This window comes from Corvus kubaryi, unplaced genomic scaffold (assembly GCF_017639235.1).
Source record: "Corvus kubaryi isolate FWS band 111438036 unplaced genomic scaffold, C.kubaryi_AGA036_p1.0 37284, whole genome shotgun sequence".
Classification (NCBI taxonomy): domain Eukaryota; kingdom Metazoa; phylum Chordata; class Aves; order Passeriformes; family Corvidae; genus Corvus; species Corvus kubaryi.
Window position 1 is genome coordinate 3,368,762 of NW_024581088.1, and position 13,246 is coordinate 3,382,007.

The window sequence follows — 13,246 nt, forward strand, 5'->3', positions numbered from 1 at the left end:
TTATTCTGACTTAGTGCCTCCCACTGGTTTGTTTTCAAACTAGTACAATCTCCCTGCAAGGTTATCCGAAAGCCTAAAAGACTCAAAATTAGACTCTTCCTCCCAACCCACAATGGCCAACCAAACACAGCCCTAACGCTCCTCCCAGGTCTGATGGCATTTGCCCCCCAGCCACCCCAGGAGGTGTGTAGGACCCAGGCTGGGGTTCAGAGCACACAGTACCTTGTACCAGCAACCGCCCCATCATTCTTTCCCAGGGGTTCATCCAGCTCCACACCACACCACTCTCCTTTGGCAAAATCCGTCTCTCCCACGTAGCGCACGACTCCCGTCTTTGTCCCACCAACCTGTCAGAGATAAGATGTTGAGGATTAGAGATGGCAGCACTAGCACTGACACAAGGGGACTAAATCTGGGACAAGTATTTAGAGAGGGGGACAAGACATCTGTATTTTCTGTCAGCAGATAGTTCTCACACCAAGTTCTCCCAGCACTGAAGTTGTCTTTCCAATAATTAAAAGTGAATTGATGAACTCGCACTTTTGGGACTGCCTGCCTGGAAGATGTCAGAGTAAATATAATGAAAACATATTTCAAGGTGTCAACTAATTGCACCAAGTTACTTGTGAGGCCACAAAGGAGTTTAAGCCCTGCAGGCACAGCTTGTACCTGCCTTGCCTGAAGAACCATGACCTGCACTGACAGGTTTTCATTCAGCCAGCAGTTCTGGGCAATACTGGGACAGGACAGCAAGGGGACAGCTGAGCCAGGAAAGCATTCATTGCTCCTCAGCTTGCTCCCAGGCAGGGTTTGCTAAAGATGTAAAAACTGTTCAAAATAGAGGTGTTTTGTACAGAAAAAGTCTCCACTTTTATCTACACTTCCTACAGCAATTCCCAGTGCTGGCAAACCGCATGCGAGTGGGGCTCAGCTCACTGCCAGGCATCCTCCAGCACAGGTTTCTTCCCCCACCATGGAGAAATAAAAATAAATCACACCTTTTTCTCCTGAATTTACACTTAAAGTTCTTAAAGTTTCCAGCTTACTGAGGACGCTGAAGGAGGGCAAAAGTCAGGAACCTTTGGAGCTGTATTTTGATCATTGCTCCGAGAGCATGTGGCACTGAGCAGCAGCTGCCTCTGCACTAAACACTCCCACTTAGACACTTACGCTGAGAAAAGGGAGACAGAAAAGAAGGAGGGTGGTTCTAAAGGTTCATACTACAAGTAAATCAGTATATGATCTAAGTCTTTTATAGCCTATCTCTGCTAACACCTAAATTCAAGGAAGAGAGCTTAAAAATAAGTTTAAAATTAAATTTGCAGCTTCATCCTGAATTACTTGCAGTTATTAATTTTCTTAATATTAAATTCAACATTAAAAGGTATCAACAGAGTATTACTTTCCTACAGAAAACAGTGAGAGCTGAACTCTCTGGGTTTGTGTATTCCAGGGTAGGCATGTTAGATTTACCAATTCTAAATCCCTAAAAAATTGCTTATGCAAAGGAAAAAAGAGTTTTCCCAGACTAAAAATAATTGCACCTTTATGGACTAAATGGCACAGCTCTAAAGCCTGGGTCCTACCTCAAGTCCTGGGAGGCTGCAGCATACAGCTTGGGTTAGTCCTCTGGAATTTCTCTCACTAGGGATTCAAAGCGCTGCTGCTCATGGAAGAAAATCTTTGGGGATGTTGTTCTCTTTGTTACAGAATAGAGTAAAATATTTGCCAGCAGGAAAAGGATCATAAGAAAGGTTTCTGGTCCTACATTGTGCCCAGGAGTAAAAAGACAATTCGATTTCAGTATTAGGTACTTAGCAAGTTACAGATTTGAACAGTTGCAGTGAATTCTTTACCTATCACTCACAGTTAAATGCCAATGCCTACTTTGATTGATTTGAGTTTATACAAATTTAGCCTCTTAATGCAATGATTTAATGCCATTCTAATACATTTCTTTAGCTGCAGGTTGAACTCCATATAAGTGTAATTAATCTTAATGTCATTCATAGGAACTTCCCATTCTGGTGTGCCCCCTCAATTTTATTTTTATGGAGTTTTAATTCCAGATGTTGAGTCAGATATTTCCTTTACCAATCCATAGGACCCTGACAGAGACTCATGTAAATCTTAAAAAAAACCAGTGACCCCCCTCCATCAGTATGGCAGTGGCATCTACTGCAGGGTCCCCCTCCTCCATCCACACAAAGGACCACTCAGTTATGTCCCCAGCAGTATTTTTATTTGAGAAAGCTGTTTCCAACCAAGAGAGTAATAAACTACCCCTACTGACCTGATACACACCTTATTTATGCCAACACTAAAACTGTGCAGTAAGTAAGAATGCAGGTCATGCTCCCACCCAAAAGCCCCATGTCAGAAAAGACCCTAAGCACAGATCAGATCCAACACTTCCCTGAATGGCCACACGATTCCCGCCTGCCAGAGCAGTGTATTCTATTTTCACTTCTGAACGTTAATTATTCTGCCATCCTCTCTGTAAAACACGCCCTGCCATACAGCATCACGTTCTCCCCCAAGCCAGGACAGACACATCTGCTCTCCAAGAGCCTGGGCTCCCCACAGCCCAACTAGCAGTGCAATTAGAAGCCAAGATCAGGCTATCACACTTACATGCCAGTGCTTGAGCCTCTTGTTGAGCTTCCCATCTTTTGGCAGGCATGCAAAAACTCTGATGGATGGAGAGTCCATAAAATTCACCCAACTCAGACATGCAGATTTATTCAGTTAATGCTGCTAAAATAAAAAATGCTTTGAAGAAGCCAATCAGCAGGTTGTGCCTGTGTATGAAATGGTCTCATCAGAACAGAATGTTTGATTCTATCAGACCCTTCAATAAGTCAGAGGTATCACCTTGGGAGAGGATACAAGGCAGCCAAGGAAGTTAGTAATGGCATGGTATAACTCATGGGGGCTCACAGCCATCCCTTCTGCCCATGCCTGGCTTGGATACCACTATCTATAATCCAGGTATGAACAGCAGCTAAGCATGGATGGCTCCTATGGCATGCAGACCAGAGGATCTCAACCCAGAACATCCCAGACTGACATTGGCATCAGTGCCACTGCAAGTCATGAATTTATGGGGAATTTATCTGCATCTCTCAGCCTGGCCCATTGGTCAGTCACAGCCACATCTTCATCATGCCCAGTGTCCGGAGTGAAGCAAGGACAAAGTGGAGAGGGCAACCCCTCTCTGCTAAAGCCTGAGACAGCACAGAATTAGCAAGGCTGCCATCAACCTCAGTTCAGACATGTCACGGCTTTTAGAGCCATTTCACTCAAAAATGAACCAAACTCCCTGAGCTTTTCTGAGAAGCCTTTAATAGTTACCTTACCAAAACTATTGCTGAGATTATTCATGCCCAAGAGAATGGGATTTTACCAAATATAAAGTGTTATTGCTTTTACAGTTGTTTTGAGAGAAACAACAACAACAACCACCAAGCATCAAGCAGCTAAAAAGAGCTCTTTCTGGAAATTCCAAAAAATGGAAACAATATTGACACAGTGATACTAGATTTTTTTTGTTTTGGAGATTATTTTGACCAATCTCAACACTCCAAGTTTCTCCACTTCAGGTAAAAACACTTATGGTTAAGTTTAAACAAGCTCATGGTAGCCCTTCCTCTTCAGCTGGAGCTGAGCAGCCTCCGAGCCACACACCTTGCAGCTCCTGGAACATGCAGCTCCTGGAACATTCAGCTCCAGACTGAAGGTCTCTTCCCCCTTTTTCATGCCTTTAATCAAAGGCTATCTTCCTAACTGGTCCTTTCCCCAGTGAAAGATCTCCAGTAGTTTCAAGGGACAGTCTTGGGCTTCACCTTCACAACAAAATGAAGCCAAGGATATTTAGCAGGTCTGTATCTACTGGTGAATCAGAGCAGCAACATGCAGTCATGGAAGGACATCTACACACCTTCTCTGCTAATTGTAGTATCACTGACATCACATGTCACTATGCTTTTCCCATCAAAATGACAAAATGGGATCCAGACCAGTATCCCAGGGCTGAAAAGACAATCATGCTAATCATTCCAGACACTGTCTTCATCAGAGCTAATATATCATTTAAACTATTTACCAAATTAACACCCCCTCCAGCCTGTGTTTGCTCTTTGCTCCTCATGGCCCTGCTCATCCCACAGAAGTTTCTTGCTCTAAGCAAGAACCTCTTGGGAGCTGCCCTCACTCTAGGGCCTGTGGGCATTGCTCTGCTTGTGATACACTCAATACTGCTCAGGAAGAAGAGAAAAGTAGAATTCTCTGTGCCTTTCAGGCCAACAGGGACTGTCCCTGACCATGTCATGCACGTTCAGGGGTCAGCAATGGCTGAGGCACCTGCTTGAGCATACTCCCATGCAGAAACCCAGAGGTAACACTGTACTTTCTGTTTGACATTCTAATTTACCCATTTAATTGATTTTCAAAGTGTTTCCACAAGACAGGGCTGCTGACCAGAGGGTGGAGGTGGGAACATAAAGTGCCCAGCACGCAGACAAGCCTCCTCTGCAGAGCTCCCATGTCCTATGCTGGGTCCCAGCAGAGCCATGGCACTCTCCTGCTGCTCGCCTGTGAGAAGAAGGAGGAAGGGGGTGGGGGAAAAAGAGCACACACAGGACACTTGCTTTACACTCTGAGGACCTTCAACTACTTTTTGTGTGCAGCACATCAGCTTATTCCACTCTGTTACTGGATGATGCCAACAAGAACTTGGAAATCACCTTAACTGGACAAGTGTGGCTTGTTCTGGTTTGAGCTGTACCTGCAGGCTCTATCCAGCCTGTAAGCTGGAGCAACCATCCTTTCCCTTGGGGATAACTGGCTGGGTTTATTTCCCCCTCCCCATACTCATCCACACAGTAAAGGATCCTATTTCCACCCAAGCTGAGAGAGGCAGGAGCTGTGTTTTTCCATCACACACAGTTTAGCTCTTCCAAGCATTGAAAACCACTGTACAATCATACTTGATTTACAGAGGGTGCTTTTGGCAAAGGCACAGGCTGTGGGTCCAGCTACTACAGATCACCTGAAATAATGACCTGTAAATGCCAGGGGGTAAATGTGTGTACCTATGGGAGATGTGGCCATCACATACCAGAGCTGTGTCCCAGCTAGGGCTAGTGTCCCACTAGCCAGGGCTAGTGTTCAGCAGCTAGTGAAAGCTGGAGATCTGGCTTGTGGTCTTGTTTATCTGTAAATACAACTTGTGGCATCTGGCCATCAGCAGCTTTATCTGATTGGAAAAATACCATGTCATCTGAGAATGCCAGAACTGGCTTTTAGGGTGAGGGGAGAAACAGACAGCCAGGAATTACAGGCCAGCCCTCCATATGTGAAGCTACAGGAATTTTTTATAGTTTCTTTTCATCCAACCACTTTATCTTTGTGCCTACCCATCCCCACAGCACAAGTCAGCATTGCACAGTGATGAGTCTGACAGTGCTGCTGATGCAAGACATTTCTGTGCATTTATCTGTCAGGCACCAGTGAGAAAATAATATCCTAGGGAGGTGGTGTAAGAGGAAAGCCTGGAATTACAGCATCCTCTCTTGGGGTTGTCTCCGATACCAAGTCCGCCCACGTTAGTAACACAGTTTGCTCCACCACAGGCCACTTACAACTCCTATTTAATGACAGATATTGCACCCAGCAGACAAGGGCCAGGCAGTGTCTCAGTCCAAATGAATGGTTAGGAGGGTGTGCACGAAGAGCCTCTAAGGGTTAATGTACTAATGTTAGGCTGCTTTAGGCTATTTATTTCCCTCTTTGTTTCACTGCAGTCCCAGGTAATCATAGAAACAGGATGGTTTAGGTTAGAAGGGATCTTAAAGTTCATCTTGTTCCATCCCCTGCCACAGGCAGGGACACCTTCCACTATCCCAGGTTGCTCCAAGCCCCATCCAACCTTGCCCTGAACCCTTCCAGTGATGGGGCAGCCACAACTTCTCTGGACAACCTGTGCCAGCCCCTCACCACCCTCACAGGCAAAGAATATTTTCCTAATATAGAATCTAACCCTACTCTGCCAGTTTGAAGCAGTTCACCCTTATCCTGACACTACACACTCCTGTAAAAAGCCCCTTTCCAGCAACAATTTATAGTAGGGAAAGAGCTCCAACTAGGAGTCCTAGGTGTTCTCTTGTCTCTTGAATCCTGCAAACAGCTGGAACACTGCACTTCCCACTGCCTGTCACAAACTTCCATAGGGACAGAGATCCATCATTCCCACACTTTGCCATTCTGCAACACTCTCTAGTCATGACATGGCAATTGCTGGTCTTATGGATGGAGCTCTAAGCAGGCAGTGGAATACTAAGAATCCTGCCTTGATAGAACTACAGAATGGAATCCTTCCTTCTCTTCTGCCTGGTTAGCAATAAGGGAATATGCCTGGTGATTGTTTGTCTGAAAAAGGCCACACAGGAACATTGCTGCACCTCTAGGACCCCACAAACTGGGAGAGCTCCAGTAGTTAATCAGGAAAATAAAGAGCAGGAATCCTTCCTTTGTAACACCTTGCATGCCTTTCCAGCAGTGAGGCTTCAGTCTCAGGCACTGAAATAGCTCAGGAACTTGGTGGCAGCAGAGCAGTGAGTTGTCTCTGCCCAAGGAGAAGGGCTTAGGTTCCAATCCTCCTGCCCAGGGAGCTTCTCAGGAAATTATTTCTCACTCAGGTGGTTCAATGCTTTCTGCAGCTCCAGGCTGGCCAAGCAGGGCTGTGGCAGAGACGTGCTGGGGGGATGCTGAGGAAAGAACTTGATTCGTTTATTCATGAGCGCATTCCATCATTTGCCAGGAGCCAGGGGCTGCAACGCACTGCAGGCAAAAGCAGTTTGCAGCAGACAGACAAGATGATTAAAACCACACACTGAGGGGGAAGCCCAGGATCCATTTTCAGCAGCCCAGGCAGGCTTCACACAGTCCTGCCCCACATCAGCTGAGGTGCTGCTTCATCGACTCTCCCTGCAAGTGCTGCTGTTTCAGCATTTGCACTGGCTTTGAAGACCTGCAAGTTCCAGCAGAACCACAAACCTGGAATCCATCCAAAAGGTATCTGGGGCAATACCCCTCAGCAACTGAACCAGCCACTGGGATATAACCTGGCCCTTAACCAGTCTTATTTATTACTCCACTTCAATGCTGAAGTGCACAATCCCAGTTAGGAGACACAAACATGGCTGAAGGGCAGAACACCTATTCTAAGAGGAATTTTTTTGTTTAAGTTATTTTTTATTTAGGCTGACATATAATAAAACCACCTCATTCCCCCACTTCTTCAGAAAGCAATGGCATCGAAGGGGGGAATGAATTCAGCTGCTAAGAAAGCCTCTCCATAAAGAATGCAAAATACATTTTCTTAGGCAAAAAAACAAGCAGAAATTCCTCCCAGGCAGAAAATGCTCCACTGCTCTGTTTCTTTCCATCCCTTCTTTCCCTGCAGGAAGTCAGAAAGCAATTATCAGCAGAACTCCAGCAATTATCCCACTTCAGGAAGCTCCACTGTCACTAAAGCAAAGGTTAATAATTGCCCCACATTTATTTGCTAGACTTCAAGAGATGAGTTCTACAATATTAGGGTGGATTTTTCATCTCTTTAATGTAATTTTTACATCCTGGGAAAAAGTCTGAGTGCCAAAGGCAAATATTATCTAACTCTTCTAATGGAAAGCTGCTAATGGAAAGCTGAAAGTCACTTTCTGCAACTGCTGGAGAGTCAGAAAGGGTCTTGGAACAAAGTAACTGAAAAGCAAAAATGTCTTCAAGCTATAATACATTTTAACGAAGTTAAAGAAAGGCACTATCAGGAAATGGCCAGACTGCAGAGAACCAGGTGTCCATCTGGCCGACCTGGAAAGGTCCCCTGCAACCTTGTGCTCCATCACAAGCAGCCACTGAAAACACATATCCTCCCTCATCTGAAAAGCCTTTGGTGGATCCCATGCACCCAAAAGCCACTCTCAAATGAAAAGACACTCTTTCAGAAAAGGAAACACTAAGAGTAATAAAGACAACTAAAACTGTACCAATCCATAGAGGATTAACAAAGATTTGCTCAGGGAACTTGAGGCAACTCAGGTTAATTCAGAATTATTGTTTATGTATTCCAACACCCAACATGATTAACTGACATCTCCCATAAGTAAAATAAAAGTCAGCTGCCAAGCCAAGCACATGTGAATGAACCATAACAGCAGATTATTTCTTCTTGTTATTATCTGTTCTTTTCCTGGATCTCTATGACTGCGTGCAAACAATTCCTGATGTTTCTGTAAGCTGAGCATTCCTGCTAGAACCAGGGAGAGACTAAGCTTATTCCAGGCTCGCTCTTTTGGAGCTATTTATTACACTAACAAGTCATAGCACAAACTTTATCTAATAACATCTGAGGTGGAGAAATTAGCAAGCAAGGGAGGGCATGCTTTTAAGGATGCACCCTCATTAAAAACAAATAAAAACCACAAACCATCCCTAAAACACAACTCAACAGAAGTTCAGGGGAGAGATGCTCCCTGGTTGTATTCTGTGGCTATGCCAAAATTCACTCTGTGTGGGCCCCACTGACATGAGAAGAGTGTTCAGGGAACAGGTCCTGTCTCAGAGGGGTTATGGTCAGGAGAAGAAAGGGGTAAAACAAGTCTGGAGAACATCATTCCATTGTTCGCCCGGTTCAGAAAGAACACAGATTTTATATTTTGCAGTTTGCATTCTATGACTGCTGCTTCTAAAATTCTAAGTTCTAACCTGAACACTCCCCCCCACTCCCTGTAACAGGCACAGGAGAAAATGGGAGCAAACAAACTGATCAAAAAGAGGACAGATCCGCAGGTTAATTTTTCCCCATGTGTGGCTGCTGTAACACACCAACATGAAGCATCAATGCTCATGCAAACAGAACCGTGCTGCCACCTTTCCCTGCCCACCCTGTCCTGGGACTGCAGGGACAGCAGCAGCTTTGCTGCCAGTAGAGATGGGGAGGGATGAGAGGCCGACTCTGCTGAAATCAGGAAGCAGACAGACCCTTGAGCAAGTGTCAGCTCCTGTGCATGTTTTGGGGAAAATTTGAGAAAACAGAACTCTCTCACCTCTACAAACCTACATATTCACACTAGGTTTACAAAGTATCATCCAGTGAACATAAGCAGAACCAATCTTCACTTTCCCTCCTCTGAAAATAACCAACTTTACATTGTTGACATTCTATATAAATAAAATAAAAACTATTGGACAACCCAAAATTTGTCCCAAAAGGACATTTGGGATTGGCTCTGGCAGTCCCTGCACACACTCCTGATTCACGTTGACTGTGGAGCCAGTTCTACCAGACACCTGTCATTAAACAGATGTCCAGTCTGTCTGCCCTCCCCCACAACCACTGCTGGTACTGGAACCAGGTGCCCCAAAAAGGAAACACTACATGGATAACTTTAAATGGGATTCACATTACCCAGGATGTGCAAAGACTGATCCCTCTGCAACCTGTCATGGCTGTCAGTCAGAGTCACCTTTACCTTTTAGATCCAGAGATACTACTCGGGATTCAGTCACAACAGATCTGTGCTCAAATGCTTGGCTCTTCCAATATTTGATACCACACTATGTATCACACACACTAACAAAACCAGACTCTCTTACAGAGCTGCAGGACAGAACTGTCTCCCTGTCTTTGATATCAGTCTTTTCCTTCTTCATCTCCTTTGCTAGGACACAAATAATGACAAACTAGGTGGCAAACTTCCAGTAACCCATTCCTAGTGCAAGTGTGGCATTTTGGCTTAAAGTCATCAGGTAGTCTATTTCAAATAATGAAAATAACAACAGAAATCAGATGTGGAGGACCCATCCATCACAACAGTGAACTCTCCCAAAGTCCTGCCATATTTTAAAAATTACTGGAAGCTCCTTTCTGTACAGGAAAGGAGTTTGTGTCACATCTGACATAAGAAAACTGAACCACCAGAAAGAGCAACCAACAGGAGAGATTCTTGCAAGTCCTTTCCAACTATGTACAGCCACATGCAACAAGACACTGCTGCAAATTCCTTGAAAGCCAAAATAATACACTCCATTATGGAGTATCACTAAATTAGAACATAAATGGTTTTGCTTCTATTTCCCTCGGGTTTCAGTTGTTCTCTCTCTGACATCTTTCTCCAGTTCAGGACTTGTCCAATACAAGAAGTACTTTGGAATATGTACTCCTGCACCAGTGTGAAAGAGAGACATGTCCAGAAGACACAACAACCCAAATAACAGTGTAGACGTTTCACGCCTACTTGGCCCCGGCATCTCCCAAGACCATGCTCCATCCCACACCTCACCACCAACCCTGTCCTCCTTTCCTCTCGTCCTGAAACTGACCAGGAACACTCGGTGGGGGGACAAATCCTTGTCCTTTGCCCTTCCAGGGGGACCCCACAATCAACTCACCAACACACGATCTCCAAGCCGTAAGTCCTTCTCCCCTTTTTTCACAGACCCACTGTCTGAGAGGTTTGATCCAGACTCGTTGCCCGTCTTCATGGCACTGTTCAGGACGCTCTCCCGCAGCGGGATCACACGAGTGGACAGAGGTGGCGTGGCCGTCCCCGAGTGCAATGACAAGTTCTGAGCCGTCAGGGAGTCCACGGAGGGGGCGTCACTCCCTGAGCCCTCGGCCACCGGCTGCCGCGTCAGCTTGGATGGTCGCGTAAAAATCCCCTGCAGCGGCTGGCACTCAAAGTATCGCACTCCTCCGACAGAGCCGTCATTCTTACCCACTGGGTCATCCAGAACAACCCCTGCCCACTGGCCTGGAGCAAATTGCGTCTCCCCAAGGTACTGGATCACACCTGGCTTCACTCCATTCACCCAGACACGTTCGCCCACCACAAAGTCTCCCAGGAAATCATCGCCCACCTCGGCAACCTTTGAACCCGACTTCTCGGCGCTGGTGGTGGATGTGGTACCCTGTTTGTGTAAAGGTGAGCCTGTGAATCAAGGAAAAAGAGGTTTTGGTATAAGGAGACATCCTAGAAGGAAGTCAAAGCACCAGGAAAAGGCATTTACAGAAAGGAAACTTCTGGGACAACTTAGATCGCAGGTTTACACCCTGTGAAGATTAAACCTGAGTGAACCCCATTGCTTACACACCTTCCTCAGCGGGAATGCAACCTGCACAGAATCTCCATCTGCTGCTCAGCTTCTGCAGGTCTCACATAGAACATAAAGAAATGAGCCCACATCTTCATCCCTTTTTACAATACCCCAGCCCCCTCACAGACCCAGAGGGGCTGCACTAGTGTGGATAAGCTCAAAAGCACAGGAGTGATGGTAAGTGCTTAAGGACCAAAAAGAGCCCAGTGAACTGCTGCTTTGCAGAAAGAAGCCAAAGTCATGCTTTTGCCCAAAAAATAAATCAAAAAATGTATATATATATTTTTAGGAAGTGTGAGGCACTGATGTTTTAGTACTTGGCAGTATGAGAACCCCACTAAGTGTCCCACTAAGGGCACTAACAGCTCCTGTGGGACCACACAGCTGCCTCCACAAATTCCCCATTTTTCCCAGCTGCTGCTGTGCTCTTTGCTGGAGCAAACACAGCAGCAGACACATGGAGTGTGTTCAAAATAAACAGCATCTCTCTAAACAGGAAGCATCTACAGACCTTAATGCACAGCCTTCCAGGGCCGTATGACGTGCATGGAACTCAATATAACTGGGAATAAAGAGTGCCCTTATTCCAGCATCAGCCTTCCAGCAGTGCTCTGCTACCTGGGGAAGGAAAACTGCAGGTGATGCTGGAATTCACTGTTCTGCTCACACTCTCCAGCAGAGTCTTGATTGGCCAAACTCTCCATAATACAAAAGGGGACCCTTAAATACATGACAGGTGCCTGAATGGGAACAGTCAACCCAAGCAAACAAGACAGCAGTGATGCAACTCTTGCTGACCCCATTGTCAAACCCTCCTATCACAAACTTTGGGCTTTCAGCCTGGGCCCCAGGGCAACAAATGACAAGGACATGTGAACTTCATTAAAACTCCTGAAGGTTAAAGGGGGAGGTTGAGTAAAGCCCCAAAAGAAACCACAACAGAAACTGAGGACATAAGCTGGCAAAATAAGATCCAGCAAGTCACATACCATGGACCTTCAGCCATCCTCAGCTCTCAGTAGCCCTGAGGTCCCAAGTGTGGCTCTCCCACACAGCTGGTGTAGGGGATGTGTGCAGGAGACATGATCCCACATATCCTGTGCTCAATAAAAGCTCCCTGGATTCTTCAGCCAAACTTTCAGCTGAAGTTTCTGGGTGCCACCAACCAGAAAAGTCTAAAGCACACCCAAGAAGAAATTTTTATTTGCTACCAGAGAAGGCTGACAGACCACACCCTGAGCAGTTGCAGAGACAAGACAAACTTGAGTGCTTATGTGTAATGAACTGTGAAACTTGTTCAGCCTCAGCCATCACTGTGGCTCAGTCTGCAAGGCTGCTACAGCTCTTTCACAAGTAATGGGCCTGACAGATCAGGCTCAGCTCATAGAAAGCCTGAAAAACATAAAAGCTCTCAAAGCAAAAGCTTTCAAAGCTTTGCTAGAGGCAAAGAGGAAGGAAAAAAGCACCAGGGCAATAGCACGAAGAACTTAGTTTCTGCTAAATCACATGTGTTACGAGGGATCAATGTTGACACTTTGGTTCTCATTAGACTCCAGAGGCAACACTTAACAAATATCTATGGCCACCAGTTTGGGGCCCCTGGAGGCAGTACCTCTGCCTGGTTTGAACCTTATCTGAACAAGAAGAGAGCAGAAGTTAAGGTGTGATTGTACAAACTCCTCTCATGAACAGAAGTATCTCCAACCAGCTCACTGGGCTCAGTGGGCTGGAGCTGGAACAACTCTTGAGAAGATCAGCCAAAGGGGACATGCACAGCATAACACATGGAGAATGTTCGAGAAAATCCCATGATGGGCACAGGAAGGACACTAAATACTGTCCCCAACTGCGTGAATACTGTCCCCAACTGAAAATGTTGGTGGCAACAGAAACTATGGAGCTCCCAGCAGAGCTCAGCCAGCTCCCAGGGAGAACCTTCTCCTGGCTTCTGGACTCTGCACTGGAAGTTTCCTCAACCCCACATGTTCTTCATTAAGTTTTGGGGGCTTTTGGGCAGATTTCTGGCATTCAAGCTTGTGTCACTCTCAATTTTGTAAGACGGTACACCGAAATGAACTCCATCAGAGGG

The 13,246-nt window shown here is 45.8% G+C and overlaps 1 protein-coding gene across 14 annotated transcripts in view; it reads right to left on the reverse strand.

Annotated features, from left to right (window-relative positions):
* Window positions 1–13,246, reverse strand: part of CLIP2 (CAP-Gly domain containing linker protein 2) — a 99,228-nt gene that overhangs the window by 31,499 nt on the left and 54,483 nt on the right. For all 14 annotated transcript variants that reach the window (XM_042025915.1, XM_042025924.1, XM_042025914.1 and 11 more), the window contains 2 exons: window positions 10,453–10,991; window positions 223–347 (listed from right to left, as the gene is read on the reverse strand). In XM_042025915.1, coding sequence (XP_041881849.1) covers window positions 223–347; window positions 10,453–10,991 — 664 coding nt within the window. The remainder of the gene's footprint in view (window positions 1–222; window positions 348–10,452; window positions 10,992–13,246) is intronic.